The following is a 17,297-nucleotide window of genomic DNA, read 5'->3' as shown; positions in this document are numbered from 1 at the left end:
CTGCCAACTTTCACCTTTTCAGAGAGGAAAGAATTTGTCCATCCCGGACAGTAGTACTGTTTTAATTTTCAGCAAATGTTGGCTAAAAAGCTAAAATAAAGCCATCGCAGCCTACTGTTTTACTCTCAGAATGAAGGACACTTGTACAATTAAAAAGGCAGTAAATGTTTTTGAAACTCTTTTCATGTAGCATTTATTGTTAGGAAACAGTAGTTGATGACCTTCTTACTACATAATACATAATACACAATAATGCATCCAGAGATAACTTTACTGCTTAAATGTTCTGCTATTTTGTTCCTAAAACTATGCAGTCTATGTTTTATTTAAGAACATTCATATCTCCAGAATAAAAGACTTCTTATTTACAAAAGGAATAAAATCTCTTTGGATCTTCATAATTTAAATAATGAAATTAAATGAAATAATGCTAATTGCAGAAGTATGCTGAGCATATACTGCAGAAGTATGCCACCTGTACTGTCACCTTAAATAATGAGAAAAGATATTTCAGTAAATAAAATTAATTCTGTGCAAAATGTTGTCAAATCTGTAATCAGCAGATTAGTGTGAGTAGCCTATTCTTCAAGGTCGCCGAAGGTCATGGTCACCCTTTCTGTAATTAAGGAAACAGAGAGGGATAGAAAAAGAGAAAAAGAAAATAACAAATAAATAAAATATGTAAAACATGATGAATTCATATTGCTTTGTGTCAGTATCTTCATTACATTTAATATTGTATTTTAAATTAATGTGTATGTGCACATAAATATGTAAAAGTAGTGTGTTTTTACCTGCATCTTGCCATATATCCACATTAATAGTCGCCCTACATTACTGTAGATCCCTGGACGGTTCAGCTTTCCACAGCCATCTCCCCAACTTGTTACACCTGTGAGATACCATTGTTCATCAGCTTTACACACCAATGGACCCCCACTGTCACCCTGGAGAGAGAGAGAGAGAGAGAGAGAGAGAAGAGAGAGAAGAGGAAAAAGAAATGATACAAAAAAACATTAACTAAACATTAGACTTAATTGCAATTTCATGTCATCTAAAGCATTTATTTATTGATATAGGTAGGAATTCACTCATAGTCTTGATTATGCAACCAACAGCATTACAATTTAGCTTTCTATACTTGATAAAATAAATAATGATAAAATATCGAAACAGGCATTTAGCCTACATTAAAAACTGGAAAAAAAAAGCATTATTCAGGGATTGACATCAAGGTTTTTAGCTTATTTTGACTTCAATTTATCAATTCTGTATTGTTCGAAGGTAATAATGACGACAAGGAGGCAGTTTAACAGACGAGTTTGTGTGCCCATATAATCTTAGTGAAAGTGGTAAACAGATTTGGCTTGCTATCTGCTATAGAGGGGCTCGGAGAGGATATTCTACCCGAGCTCCGATTGCCACCCTATAACAGGCAAAATTGTACAAAAGGAGGTGCAGGGGAGGAGGAGGGATGCTGCAGGAACTAAAAATGGGAAGAGGTAAGCTGCTGGTTTTATACCTTGGTATTAATTGGAAGATTAGATGGACGTACTCCTCCCGAAATTACGTTTAATAACTTCACTAATGGTTATTTCACCCAAAAATGAAAATTCTGTCATTATTTACTCACCCTCAAGTTGTTCCAAACCCGTATTAATTTCTTTCGGTAATCAAACAGTTGATGGACTCCACTGACTTGCATTATATGAAAAAAAAAAAAAAAAAACTATGGAAGTCAATGGAGTCCCATTAACTGTTTAGTTACCAACATTCTTCCAAATATGTGCTTTTGTGTTCAGCAGAAGAAAGACATTCATGGGTCTGGAACAACTGGGTGAGTAAATGATGACAATTTTCATTTTTGGGTGAACTATCCCTTTAACTTTAGAGTACATCAGAGTAGATCTACGCGTTTGGCAGATAAACTGCACAATCTTATTTCAGTGTTGTTGGATATTTCAGTTTGCTTTATACATTCCGTTTAACAATATTAAGCTAAAGTTAATAAGGGTAAACTTTGATTAAAAAAAGGGTTTGATCAAAATTATTGCTAGGGAGGGACAATTAGTCGCTGGATATTGGTCCCTAACTTCCCTACTAAATTCTACGCCCTTGCACTTTAACTGAAGCATTATGCAGTACAAAGTTTAAATCATTTTGTACCAAAAGGTGGCAGCATTTGCAAGCGAAGACAGCAACTAACCTGGCAGGAGTCTCTCCCTCCCTTAAGATCCCCTGCACACTGCATATTCTCTGTGATTTTTCCGCCATAAACCTTTGGTGAGTTACACACAGATGAGTCTATCAGGTCTACTGTGACCGCCATCAAAGAAGTGGAACTACTATCTGCAAACACACACGTGGAGAGAGGCCAGCATCATTAATAGCCTACATGCAAACCCAGACAACAAAATACATACACAATTACACATACATACCAGCCCCTTGCCGGGTAACTCCAAAACCAGTAGTCCAACACCGCTGGGCAGGAGAAAATGTCTGGCCAAACACAGGTAGGCAGATAGGCTGTATATTACCTTTAACATTATGTACAAAACACATCAGTGGTCATAAATGCCTCTTGACTTATTTTTATGGCAGTTTAGACAGTTAATAGCTACAGGATTATATCGGTTAAGCTATGACTTGCACACAAATGTTTATGTTTTTTTACATCATATAATGTACCCTACTTGAGTAATAAAGTATTTGTAACTTTGTGTGTGTGTGTGTGTGTGTGTGTGTGTGTGTGTGTGTGTGTGTGTGTGTGTGTGTGTGTGTGTGTGTGTGTGTGTGTGTGTGTGTGTGTGTGTGTGTGTGTGTGTGTGTGTGTGTGTGTGTGTATGTGTGTACTAACTCACTGGCAGGTTTATCAAGTTTTAGCAAAGCGATGTCGTTGTCTTTTGTTGCTGGGTCATAATTCTCATGTAAAATGATTTGCTTTACATGATACTGGATGGGAAGCTGGAGCTGGGACACAAAACCAATATACACTTTCCAGTTACTAGGCAACTGATAGCTGGGGGATTCTCTAAGAAAAGGGGAGAAAGCAAATTCATTCATCTCTTCATCCAACCATGCTTTTTGGATATTGTTTGGTAGTGTATTCATTAATTGTAATTATAATTACAGGCTACAATATTTTTTCCAACATGTAGACTAGTCATCAAATCTTCTATCCATCCATCAAATGTAATGTATACTGACTTGGGGAAGCAGTGAGCAGCGGTAATGATGAAGTCTGGAGCCACCAGAGTTCCTCCACATGTGTGATGCCCTTGAAAGTGCAGGCTGGCCTGCCACGGCCACTGACCCTCAGCAGCCACACTTCCCCCTATGATCCTTGTGGATACCGGTGGCTTTCCACATTCTGAACAGAGAAAAAACAAGAGGGAAAGAAAGAGAGTGTTTATACTTAGATAGCATTATCATGTGACAATAACATGTAACAACAGTGTAGGGTACTCACTGCTGCAGTTCAGGGACACGATCTGCTGACCAGGACAGGATGTACTACAATTAAAACAACATTGTTACACACACTATTGAGAGTGAGACCAAGAGTATTTTCTGTTTCGCTGGATTTCTTTACACCTTTCTGCATCTAAATACACTGAATTATACATTTTATACTTTTATTATGCATTGCCATATCCACAGTGCTTTTTATATCTATTTTAAATCTATGTATGGCCTGTGGCGGACATAAAACTGAAATACACATGAATACAGATTCAAACATAGATCCTTAATATTGTTTAATGTTTGTTTGCGTGTGATTCGATGCTATGTCAGCTTCCGTGGCTATTTTCATAAAAACCAGGTTAAATAATAAACGATAATAAACGAAAATACATTGATAGAGATTTGTTGTAAAAATTAATCTTTGATAAAAATCTCTTTGATTGCAGATGGAGAACGTTTAATTCAGACTGTGTTCTAGGTATATTCCCTTTCCAAAGAAATGTAATGGCAATTCATAACTATTTTACATATGGCCAAAACGACCGTCTTGAGTTAAGTTATGTAAAAAGAATAATAAAAAAAACGGACGTTGACATACAAATCAAATTTTGTGAATTTATATAAAAGCTTATAATACATTTCTGTTTTGTCATGAAATCAGGCATAATCTTTAAACTCTGTTCCTGCTGTAAACCCAGCAAGCAATTTTGCATTTAAAAGATGTCTAATAGCTGTCCAAACACAGTGCTGACGTCTAGGCTAAAACAATTCAAAATTTGGGCTGTCAGTGAAAATTTCATAGACATCTAACCATAGAATAGACTAGTCATCTAGAACAGGGGTTTTCAAACTGGGGTCCTCCAGAAGGTTCTAAGGGATCCCAAGAAAATTTCAGAGAATAAAAAGACAAAGCAAGGATAAAGTCTACCGAATATTCAAACTGTTTCATTTGTAAATGTTTCTCTCTTTTCTTGCCGTATACATATTTTCCAGAATTGTATATGTTTGCTTTGTATCTTTAGTGAGTTTTTCTTAATAAAGTCCCCTTTATCTTGCTCACTGGGGTTGTAAAGCAGTTTTCTTAACGCAGTACGTAAGCTGCTTACATACATTTATTGTGAAAGTTGCTTACACAAATAATTTTTAATTGAAAATGTTCTTCTTCGGGTTTATACATCCAACATTAAGTATAATAAGCTTAAGTTTGGAAACAATATGTTATATTTATACTGTTATTCTTACTATTTATCTAACAGTTCAACTGTTTTTTTCATACATAAAATATATAGATGGATTTTAGGAAGGGGGTCTCGCATAAAAGGTTCATCATATTTGGGGGTCCTTGGCATCATAAAGTTTGAAAACCCCTGATCTAGAACATGAACATGTCAAAGAAATAAAACCAAACACCTTGTAATCACGGTTGACTTTTAGCAAAAACAACATGTAACCAAATTCAAGGTTATTTTGGCGAAGTGGGTTACTCACAGCTGGACTATATCGGGTCTAACCGAGACGGTGAAATTATGGTTATTGCTTGCTGTGAAGAATCTGTTGCCATTTCAGGGCTATTGAAAAACAGCATTTTTGCCTTAATAATTAATACGTCAATATACAATTTATTAGGCAATATTTTAAAAAGACGACAGCAAAAATGTTTCCTATTGACTGTAATTGTATCCAATGGCAAATCCAAATCAGTGTTTTATTTAGAGTTATGTAAGGCCATAATTAGGTATTTAGCAAACTTTAGCATTAGCATAGAATTAGCCATACATCAACGGATTGCCATAACTCTCTTCCTCTTTCTTTCTTTCTTTCTCTCTCTCTTTTTTTGGAGTGTTTTTGTTCTCCGGTTATACTAGTTTTTTTCTTTTTTCTTTTTTTTTGCTTCAATTGTATTTTCAGCAGTAAAGTTTACCAGTTCTGTGTTTTTTTTTATTTTATCGCTTTTTACCTTCTGTTAACACTCCCCTGGATGGTGTTTGTAAACTCACTGGTCACACTTTGAAAGGAGGATGAGGTGGTTAGCAAAACACCAGTTTCATAACTCCTGTGGAGCACATGAACGGAAACACACATGAATACCAATTCATACATAGATCCTTAATATTGTGTTTGTTTGCTTGAGATTTGATGCCACACCAGCTTCCATGGCTATTTGAAAACCAGGTTAAATGTAATAAATGAAAATACAGCGTAATAAATAAAAATATTACTGAATCTGAACTGACATCGTAGAAAACCTTTTTAAATTGTCAATGCTGTGTAATGTGTGCTTGTCTTATTTCAGAACACAAGAATGACGTGTGTGTGTGTGTGTGTATGTGTGTGTGTGTGTGTGTGTGTGTGTGTGTGTGTGTGTGTGTGTGTGTGTGTGTGTGTGTGTGTGTGTTTGTGTGTATTTATATATTGTACTTACTGTCTGAAGCCAAGCTGTTTGCAGGTTTGGTCAGCTATGTTTTTATTCCAGCCGTGTGCGCAGACCGGAAGGAAGAGCTTGGACTTAGAGGTCATGACCTGCAATTCATTTGCTGTACCAAACCTCACTATAGAAAGATTAAAGGCAAATCAGTGTTTGCTTTCAGAATACCAACCGTATATGATTTCCAAATGAAAAGAGATTTAAAAATCACTTCATTTTTGACATATATTTGTATGTGATTGACACTGACCACAGCGAGTTTCATCACTGCCTTGAGAGCAGTCTCTCTTCCCATCACAATCAACTGATGAAGAGGGGCATGTGTCTGTCTCCTTTGTGCTCTCGGAGAGAGCCCACAATTTTGACCCATAACGGACTGTGCAGGAATTGAAAATAAAATGTGTTTAAAAGACATGTGAAAAGACTCTTCATTGCACCAAATTCAAATTTAGTGTAAGTTATGTAAGTGTTTGAAAGCTTTTTTTAAAGTAAAAATACAATACACTCAACCCAGTATTTACAGTATTTGAACTGTGTATATGACTACATACATTAAAATATATGCTTACCTCCCAGCCAAACGGCAATTACAACCAGCACTACAACAACAGCAGTACCACTAGACCCTCCATAGCAACACCTTTTGCTCGTGCCAAGAACTTGCCTTCTCTGTGACGGGACTGCAAAAAACAAAAAAATTATTTATTTATTGCTTAATTTACTTTTAATGACCATGTTTAAAAACCTATGTGTTTATAGTTGGTGTGTGTTATTAAGTATTACTTGTCTCTACTACACAAGGAGCAGCTGTTTGAATTATTGGCTGGGGTATGTTGTCCGGCTGGATTTGGTTGGCCGCCAATGTCTGAAGACTCGGATATGAAGGTGGAGGCGTGTTCCGATTCACCGCAGAGTCATATGAGGGTGGGGCCTCAGTCTGTATTCATTAAATAAAGGCAAGATATTTACAAAGGAGTCTTTAGCTCTAATCACTGTACACTCTCATCTGTCATTCAATTAAATTCACTGTAAACAACTTTACTGCCAATCAGAGTTCAAATAAATTGTTTATGATAAGTCTCATATTCAAGGCACTGCTTTATGTAGTGGGACATATTTCACCAAGGACATATGTTCAAATCACCAAATTATAATACATTTTAGAACATTATTTAAAAATTGCAATCCAAATTTGAATGTGTGATGCAGATTTTTCTGATACAAATTTGAACTGGGGGATTACCATTACCATGTGAGACATAAACATGCTGATAAACCAAAGTGCCCAATTTACTTTTTTGGTCTTGCCTGACCTAATGAATGACCATGCAATGAACCTCTTGCTCCATATTCAAATGAGTGTTTAAACGCCCCTGTACACAGACTTGTGTACATACATACACATATTGACATTATAAAGACAGCAGCAAGACATTGCATGGAGTTGACGGAGCAATTTAGACATCAGGTCTCTTAGCTATTTAATTGCATTATTATACACATTTAAGCATTGTTTGTCTTGAATTTGTTGTAGTTTTTTTCATAATGAAACCCAACCTATCTTAGGCCTGTTTCACATCGCACACATTGTGTAAATGAATTCATAACACATTTGCAACAGCAGGCTCAGGTTGTGCTTTCAGCAGCTGCAGCACTACAAAACAAAATAAAATTAATTCTGTTATACTAGAACTACATTGAGTATTTTTTTGGTAACACTTTATTTTGATGGTCCATTTTGAACATTCTGTTGACTATAAGTAACTTTGCAACTACATGTCAACTAACTCTCATTAGAGTATTAGTCGACTGTCTGCTTAATATCTGCTAACTCTTTATTGTGGTGGTCCCCCAACAGACATTTTACTAACTAAAATTAACTCTGCAACTACATGTCAACTTATTCTAACCCTAACCCTACCAGTCTACTAATACTTTACTAACAGGCTAATGAGAGTTAGTAGACATGTAGGTGCAATGTTACTTATAGTCAGCAGAATGTATTAAAAGAATCATCAAAATAAAGGGGCGTTAATTGGGTATGGCGACAGTTCGTGCAACAACAAGTATGGAAATTATAATCTCAGCAGGTAGTGTTTATGTGCTTTTTTTAATGTCAAACGTGTGTGATGTGACTTTGAATATTGTTTATTGCTCACAGCGTTGTGGCTTTTTATTAAAAACAACAATGGATTCACCTCTGATCTTGAAATTAAACAAATGGAAGCAAGAACGTTCAAACTGTGAAAAAAACAAGTGTATTCTGAAAGATTGTTTTAGTAACTCAGTAGGCCTATGTATTTTTAAAAATATTTACTTTCCTTGCAAGTGCCGTCAAGATTTTTCTCTGGCGCCCTGTTCTGATTGGCTGTGGTTTTTGATTGATTTACTTTTAGTGTAAAAAATCAGGACCATCTTTGTAGGATGAAAAGAAATCCTAAAAAGTATGAGTATTTGTAGTCATATATATAAAAACATTTAAATCGGCTAATATTGAGACTTTTGAGCTTTGAAATGCTGGAAAAAGTTGAGTGTGAGAAAGTGGCACTGTCAAGTCGAGGGAATTTGATTGGATGACGTCATCAGGGTCTGGGTCTGCCATACCGTGGCTGAATCCGATATCGCCCCCTAAACCCTCATTTACTACTATTCCCTACATTAATCCACTTATACAGTTCACTTGAAGTGAGTGAATTCGGACAGCCGTTGCATAGCCTACACTCGTTTTCGCGATGCAATGTGTGGGATCTAGAACACCACTGCCCTTTTTGAGGGTATAGGGGGGCGATTTCGGATTCAGCCCTTGGCTTTTGGTGAATTGACGCCACTGAGTGAAACCATTATTTATTTATATTTTTTTAAATATCAGCCATTTTTTTCCACAGTGAGACCTGTTGTACATTAGGTACACACGAAAGCAGTGTATGTATATATATATTTATTTTTTGTATATTTTATTAACAGGTTACGGTATTTACACCTGCCTAAGCAGCACATTTTGTGTACACAGTAGAGATTCAACTTTGAGCCTATTTTTGCCTCACATAGCGCACTGAACAGAAAATGGTTTTAAAAATCGTCATAAATCTATTTATCAAGACAGTATTTTGCAATTTTATGAAGCAACTAAAATACTGGAGTGAAAAAAATGTCAGTTAAGTCCGGTGTAAGGTGTGACCAAATCCAGATGATTGTGTATCTGTTCTCTGTATTTCAATTCACAAAACTATCTGTAATAATTGTCCAATAAATGACACCCTAAATTTTGATTTTAAATAGTGTTGTTACCAGGATTGTTCTGTGAGGTTCAGAATCTGCCCTTCCTTTTTGAGGCATGTTACAGATCTCATTCTCTCTAACAGCACCCAGTTGAAACATGTTCTTTGTAATACACACAGTGATTCATTCACCTGGTCGCATATAGTATTAATTTTTATCATCCCTATAGAATATAACTATTCTGTAACTAATTACATTACTAATTCTATTAAAACCTCTAAACAAATCAAGTTAGAATGTGGCTATATACTTTGTTAATAGTTAGTACAGGTGAGGATACAAGTCAACTAATCCAACTGTCAATTAGGACAACTACCAAGACAACTGTAGTACACAAGCTAGTCACTAAGAGAAAAACATTACAGCAATAAGAACACATACTAATTCAATTTTAGTGCAAGTCACTCAACGTTTATAATAATATATTAACAAAATAACAAAACCACAGAAATAACTAATCTACAAAATACAAGGGACAATATTTAAATGATTGTATCTATGTTTGTTTTGGAAATATTTGGTTATTAAAGTATTCATACCTGTCTGTGCTCCATGTGAGTATCTGTTTGAATAGATCAGGTAGACTCTACCTGTACTTCAGCTATATATTCATTCTCTGTCAGTGACACAGTACAACTATTACATCATCAGAGCAGGACGAACTCACCCTGGAGTAACTCATGTCGTCCTCTCGCTCTCCCACTCCTGTTTAACTGGTTTTTACAGGCAGCCCTTTAATGTTTCTTAACAACATGTCCATAGAAACATTGTAGTGTAGATACACACGCAGAGAACAGAATCGTTTTTTTTTTGTTTTTTTTTACATCAGCTGCTTTCATTATAAATTAAAGCACAACAGAAATTTGGAAACAAGAAACTATAATGGATGGCATCAGATTGTCATTCTCCATCACAAAAGTATGTTTACACATATTTCAAATTTCACACAATAACTCACACAACTTCAGAATGAAGGCAAGATAATGTGAGTGTTGAATATATATATTGACTGACAGTGCAAAGATATGAATAATTGTAACAAGAGAATAATGGACACATTACACACACACATTCACATGCACACAGTCACAAGCAAAATATAGTCATTATTTATAAATACATTTCTAATACAAAAATGACAAATATGCATCAATATAGGTGTGTGTCTTACGTAGGCTATTTAAACACCTTTGTATCTTGTACGTCACAACTTTTATTTAGCAAGGTGTGTCTTTTTTAGATGACAAACAAATGAGCAATAAAAACCAGCGCCTGACATTCAAGAAAACAAAAATCTTCTCTAGTGCTGTAATTATTTAATGCATTTAAATGGCACAGACAAATTCTCTTCATGTTAATTAAGCTATACCGAACTCAATACAAAGGATTTTAAGAGTTGAGAAGTACATTTAAACCTAGTTTTAAATTCGGAATAGCATACTTGCATACTACTTTGACTATTTCTGCCATATATGGCAGTATGCTAGCATACATGTATGGAAGAAATAGTAGGAGCATGCTTGTATGCTGCTCTGAATTCAACCACAGTCCCGTCAAATCTATCTCCACCCAACTCATTAGTTAATGCAGACCAGCTGAGTGAAGGTGATAACTAGGAAGTCTCTAAACACTGCCGGTGTTTTTTGAGCTGGCAGTCAGTTATATGTTAGGAAACCTTGTGAGATTCACTAATTAGAACTGTAGGAAACAAACAGCAGTTTAAGCACAAATCTAATAACATTTTTGTAATGTATTTAGCCATAGAAAATAGTTAGTGTTAGCGAAGTCTCATACACTGCTAAAGAGAGGATAACAAATCCATATTAAATTGCTGGGCCAGTAAACTCCCCTGATTTGGATAGATTTCTTTCCATCAGCCTTTCTTCTCCCAGTTTCTCATGGCCCTGAGGCTGAAACGAAGGCGAGAATTAAGCACGCTGAGGACAGAGGAAAGCAGAGCACGCTGCAGATTGACCATCATAACCGTGTGCTGTGTGCTAGTCATACTGGCAACCTTGATAGTGGGATTGTACTTCAGTAAGAATCTATTGACATGTCATTCTTCTTTATCTGTTATCTCTCTTGTACCTAATGCCATTTTTTTATCACTTTGACTAAATATAAAACTACCTTGCAAATAATTCTCTCTGTTTGTTTCTTTATCTGTACACCTTCCAGTCATTAGGACGGTGAATACCAAGTTTTTCTTCTGCTCTGGCTCACTGAGGTTCATTTCAATAGAGAAGGCATGTAATGGCAAGGCTGACTGTGCAGGCGGTGAGGACGAGATCGCATGTATATCCAAGCTGCGGACCAATGAAACGTATCCAGGTGATCATGCACACAAACACTCTTAAAAACAAAGGTTGCAAAAGGGGTTTTTCCACATGGATGCCTATTGAACAACCATTTTGGGTTCCCCAAGGAAACTTTCAGTCATAATTATTAAAAGAACCATTGTTTTCTTAGTGCGAAGATTGTGTCTTCATAGAGCCATGGATAAATAGCCTTTATTTTTACACCACTTTTGAGAAATTTTTACTGTTCGCTTTAGTATACCAGATATGCATTTGTAGGAGAACATGTGATTCATCTATATTTACCTATGTAGTGAGACTGATGGGGGACAGACTGGTCCTGCAGGTGTTCATTAATGAGGGTGGATGGAGAACAGTGTGTGCTGATAACTGGAGGACAAAGCACACACGCTTAACCTGTCAACAACTGGGCTATACAGTGTAAGCAGAGCACAGACATGGCACAGTGGTTGATAACCAATGATCAGTAGTAAATTAAGCTGTAAAACCAAATGTGACCCTGAACTACAAAACCAGTCATAAGTCGCACAAGTATATTAGCCAAAAATACTTTGTATGGGTCAAAATGATCACTTTTTCTTTTATGCCAAAAATCATTAGGCTATTAAGTAAAGATCATGTTACATGACGATATTTAGTAAATTTCATACCGTAAATGTATTAAAAAAATCTATTATTATTAGTAATATGCATTGCTAAGGACTTCATTTGGACAACTTTAAAGGCGATTTGTCTCAATATTTAGATTTTTTTTTAATCAGAAGCCAATGTGCTCGCTGCTCAACATTAAAAAACTTGCCTATCAGAAATATTGCTTTCAGAAACCCTCTACCTTCCCCAGCTCCACCTGTATAGATCTGCTGCATCATGATTAATGTATGCTTGTCAGTAGCACTAGCAGCAGCAGCAGCAGCATGTTGTGTGTGTATTTGCATGGCAAGTTCCATACTTGATCTACAGCAGCAGCATATCAGATCTATTCCACCAAGACCAAACACATTAACGTTGTCACATTCAATACCATGCCAAACTCTCAGTCGTCATGACCGAGCTAAGAAATCTGATCATCTTCCCATTAAGTGCAGTATAGAGCAGTGCCTTCGTAATATAGTGCAGGAAAGATCTCCTGTATAAACACAAAAATAAACATTACAGGAGTCCACGAAGTACACGAGTCCCAGTGAAGAGTCTGCTCTTCAACCCTCAAAATGCATTTGCTACAGTCAGCAATGACTCATCAAACTCTGGCATCCAGAATTTCCTCTCAGTCAGGTAAGATGCGCTGGGTAAAGTCATTTGTGATCAATTCTATGTGCATATCACATGTCATTTACATATAGAAATAATTATGCTCTCTCTCACAGGGATAAATGTTTATCTGGCTCAGTGGTGTCTGTGTCCTGCTCAGGTAAGACTGTAGCGAGAGAGAGTGTTTTTCACAACTTTATTTAATCATAAAAACAACTTCACACTATAGATTTAAAATTATCAAATTTTGAACATTTGTTTCTTTCACACCCAATACTTATTCCAATACCAAAGTAAAAAATAACATTCCATTCACAACTGTACAAATAGCTTAATTATACCCCCACCTTTGCAAAAAAGTTTAATAATCATTAATCAACTTGTAAAACTTAAAATCAACCTGACTTGAAACAAAATTTGCAAAAAAACATCATTTTTTTCCCCCTTCTCTACCTTTTTTTTTGTTGCCTTGATAGATGGTCCTTTGAAACAAGACATCCAACATTTAAAGCTTTTGACCAACCTTCCTTTGACAAACTTTTTATTTCAAATAATGTTTAATTGTGCTTCATTTCATTCAAATTTGAATGGCAATTTTAGTTCAAGCTTTATTTTTCAGTTCAAATTCAGGCGTTAGTAAGCATACTAATATTGTTTGTGCAAGCATGTCTGATCGTTATAAACGGCTGTGCAGACTGTGGGGAGGTGGTGGGAGTGGACCGTATTGTTGGTGGGGAGGACACCACAATTGGACACTGGCCATGGCAGGTTAGTCTTCAATGGAACCACCAGCACGTGTGTGGAGGAGCGTTACTGTCCACGCGCTGGATTATTTCAGCGGCTCACTGTTTCACAAGGTGAGTCATTCACAACTGGAACATTTTGACTTTCAGTTAAATGAGTTTTTCATTTAAATCACTCTGTTGACTGGCAAAATGTCTTAAATGGGTAAACCTGAAACAGTTGCTTTTAAATAAAATGCTTCTCTTTATAATAAAAGAACAGATTTTTACCTCTTTAAATGTATGATTTATTGGTTGGTTGGTCCACTTGCATGTTATTTTGTCTTGCTGTTTCTCTCTCTCACGCACACACAACTCTCAGCCGGACACGAGAGCTGAGTCGATGGACTGTGGTGTTGGGTCAGACCCAAGTGACAGCATCCAGGGGTGTCAGTGTAGAGATGATTTTTATCCACAAGGACTACAGCCGCTTGAGTAATGACTTTGACATCTCCATGCTAAAACTCACCAGGCCTGTCAAAATCGGGGGTACAGTACTTCATCCATTCTGTTGACCTACTCTCTATTATTATTATTATTATTGATCTGAATGGAGACAAAATTATACTTCAATGGAAAACAAAATGGACATTTCAAATAGCTCAAGCCCCACTTAAGCATCTGTAACAACCCCCCCCCCCCCATTTCCCCCTCCGCCTTTTATTTATTTATTACAGCAAAATATCTCAAATTAATAAAGAGAGAAATCCATTAGTGGCCATTTCTATATTCCAGGGGTATTCAATTAAAGTTCCAAGAGGTCTGGTTGCTATATTTCCTCCTCATCGACGGTCGGACAATACTTTTTTGAACAGTTATATTATAATAGCTCACAGATTTAAAAAGACACAAGGGCAAGAACATTTTAATATGGTGAACTATTTGCTAAATTTTATGGAAAAAAAATATGAAAGGATCTCTCAAAGTAATTTCTGGAACTTGATTCCTTTGAGAAGCTTCTTGGTCTCGATACTCTAGCAACCAAGGCAGCATTGTCAGTGGTTGGTAAAGTCAGAGTGGTTTGTGATGTCTATCATAAGAAAAAGGGGCCCAAATAAATGTCATTGGCTAAAGCTTGTTCACTGTCTACCCTTAGAATTGATCTTGCCAGTTTGTTTACCCCCACACCAGCTGTCTGTGAAGGAGATGCTTGTGGTGACTGGGTGGGGATTGCTAAAGGAAAAAGGTAAGATGAAAGGGGTTTGTTGTCCCTTAATGGACAATTTAAGTCTAAGGCAGGACTGTGAACTTCTACCTATTTTAAATCAGCAGTCCACCTCTTGTTCTGTTTCTCCCACACCCTCTATATTTTGGCGTTTCCTCATTCTCATTTTCCACAGGTGAGATTCCCTCAGTGCTGCAGAAAGCTTCAGTGCCACTGATTGACAGGTCAGAGTGTTCAAAGCCCTCTGTTTATGGTTCCGCCATTACTCCCAGAATGCTTTGTGCTGGATTTCTTGAGGGAAATAGAGATGCGTGTCAGGTAACAAAAAATAAAATGGGCGACTTTTTTAAAAATATGTATATCTAATATTGTATATATTATCCAGGCAAATATATATATATTTTTTTTCACTTTTAAGTAATGACTCTTTTTCAGGGGGACAGTGGGGGTCCGCTCGTGTACCTTTCATCTCGTTGGCAGTTACTGGGCATAGTGAGCTGGGGTGTGGGCTGTGCACGAGAGGGAAAACCTGGAGTTTACACTGATGTTAGTCAACTTCTTGACTGGATCTACACTATAATGGAGGTATGCGTCACATGATTGTGCAAATTAATATATAAGAAATATAAATCTAATTCAAGATCAACTGTCACATTTTAGAGACATCCAAGGAGGTGAATCCTGGATGAATCACTTCATGCATTCGTGACACAAAGGAGAAAAGACAATCACCTCAAAAGTGTAATTCAGAAAATCACAATGTTCGGGAATATAGGCATTCAATTTAATGATCAATTTGATGTTCAATTTGACATAAGTATTATGTCAAAACATCATGCGTTTTTTTTAGCCACACTTGTTCACTGTAAGTAGCACTATGGCAATTTTCCAGTTAGACTGCTGTATGTTCACTGTAAAGCTATCAAAGTAATGTAAGTGTTTTAACTTTTTTTTTCTCTAACTAAAAGCATGCAGAAAGCAAAAAATAAATAATAAAGCTTGATGCATTTTCCAATCCATCACATTTATTTATGCAAAACATTTTGTGTAGCTTGTAATAAAGAAATGTATGCATGACTGTCCAGTCCCGTGGGGAATAACAGGCCTGCACACTGGTTTGAGGAAACAATGGGATCAAGAATTCTGGATTATGCTCTGTGGAGCATCTATGATATAGCATGCTTTTTTACATTCAGTTTTGGCAGGGACTGATGTCAAACAATTTCTACTCTCTGTGCTGAATTGAAATGTAGTATCGGGATTTCCAATTGCTGACTCCTGAGGCCTCTATTCCCATTGGTTTTACAGTTGTGCGCTAACAGCCTGGTTTAGCTTACAGTGTTCATAAAGCATCTGAATGTTTCTGATCCAGCTTTTCAAAAAACAGTTGAAGTAGCACTCCGATGCTTTAATAACATTTGTATAGCTTGCACACAAATACGGAAGTTGTACATTCACGATATAACTTAAAATAAAATCTGGTTTCTGGCACGTTCTCTATATTGCTTTGTCTCTGGCATTTCCTCATTCTGATTTTCCACATGGTGAGCTGCAGAGAGCTTTACAGAATCTGTTTTAGAATCACAGTTTGAGTGAACCGACACACTGAACATCAAGATATGATTTTGTTTTTGGCTACATGAAATGGTTGTTTGTAAGGTATCGGACAGAAACTAGATTCAAACTCCAATACAAAAAACATGACGCATTAACAGAGATACAACTTCACTTAAACAAAATTAAAAGAAAAAAAATTCACAGGAAGTTATCCATTGATATGGTATTAGCCTGCGGTTTAGTCAGAAAAATCTCAAACTCACAAATAATAGCTAATCCAACCAAAACTGTTGTTCATTAAATGGTGCATTAATAAAGGGAATAAAAGACAGAGTGGGATACTATTAATTAAAAGCCCTAAGATCTTAAAGCCTAATATCAAGCAGAATACCAAACTCTTTCCCTTAATGACCTGAGAAAACAGACTGTTCCAAAATCTTAAAATTATTAAATGCAGAAATATTAAATACAAGTTTAGCACAATATGGTGAAAATATTTCTGAATAAGAGGTAGTACAAGTGCTTTGAAAGTTTATGGATGTACCTTCTCCATATGTCTCCTATTAAATGATACTAAAGAGCCCTCTGAATGTGTATTGCTTTACTGACCTGTGTTCCATCAGAAGATAAAAAACAAAAAAAAACAACAACTGAGGATCAAAAATTTAAATAAGACACTCATTCAATGCACAACTGATTCAAGTGTCATTGAAGCCAGTGCAATGACACGATCACAACTTGAAAAGTTGAGCCCTGACTACAGACTACAGAAGTTTTTAAGGTTACATTCAAGTGACCAAAACAGAATTACAATCATTTCAATTACGCCACTATAATTTAAAATAAATACATTTGAAAGAAAATACTAGAAAATATGCTATTTCCATAGACACAGTTTGATGTTATAGAGGGGTATGAGAGGAAAACTACTGGATATACAGTATACATTGTTTTTGTTTTTTCAGGTCCAAATTTGGTATAAATTTTACCAGATTTCTTTCCGCTCTACAGTTATAATAAATCTACAAGAAATTAAACAGTTATAGCCTCTGACT

At 36.2% G+C, this 17,297-nt stretch overlaps 2 protein-coding genes across 2 annotated transcripts; one reads left to right on the top strand and one right to left on the bottom strand.

Moving 5' to 3' along the window:
- Positions 1 to 172: 172 nt before the first annotated feature.
- tmprss13b (transmembrane serine protease 13b) lies at positions 173 to 9,837 on the bottom strand. The gene is made up of 13 exons (XM_079815340.1): positions 9,712 to 9,837; positions 6,677 to 6,830; positions 6,463 to 6,573; positions 6,144 to 6,269; positions 5,891 to 6,017; positions 5,426 to 5,521; positions 3,473 to 3,516; positions 3,211 to 3,373; positions 2,865 to 3,034; positions 2,442 to 2,540; positions 2,207 to 2,349; positions 795 to 947; positions 173 to 616 (listed from the first exon to the last, which is right to left on the bottom strand). The coding sequence occupies exons 1-13, from the start codon at positions 9,724 to 9,726 to the stop codon at positions 608 to 610; spliced, it is 1,410 nt and encodes a 469-aa protein (XP_079671466.1). The 5' UTR covers positions 9,727 to 9,837; the 3' UTR covers positions 173 to 607.
- A 1,233-nt stretch (positions 9,838 to 11,070) lies between these two features.
- tmprss4b (transmembrane serine protease 4b) lies at positions 11,071 to 15,285 on the top strand (the record flags this gene model as incomplete). The annotated part of the gene is made up of 10 exons (XM_079815256.1): positions 11,071 to 11,209; positions 11,351 to 11,503; positions 11,784 to 11,910; positions 12,646 to 12,762; positions 12,855 to 12,898; positions 13,433 to 13,595; positions 13,843 to 14,009; positions 14,617 to 14,706; positions 14,861 to 15,003; positions 15,121 to 15,285. 10 exons carry the CDS (start codon positions 11,071 to 11,073, stop codon positions 15,283 to 15,285), a joined length of 1,308 nt encoding a protein of 435 aa, XP_079671382.1.
- Between the last annotated feature and the right edge of the window lie 2,012 nt (positions 15,286 to 17,297).

This window comes from Gobio gobio, assembly GCF_949357685.1.
Source record: "Gobio gobio genome assembly, chromosome: 4".
Taxonomy (NCBI): Eukaryota; Metazoa; Chordata; class Actinopteri; order Cypriniformes; family Gobionidae; genus Gobio; species Gobio gobio.
Note: the sequence above shows the minus strand (reverse complement) of the source record. Positions and strands in the feature narration are given on the sequence as shown.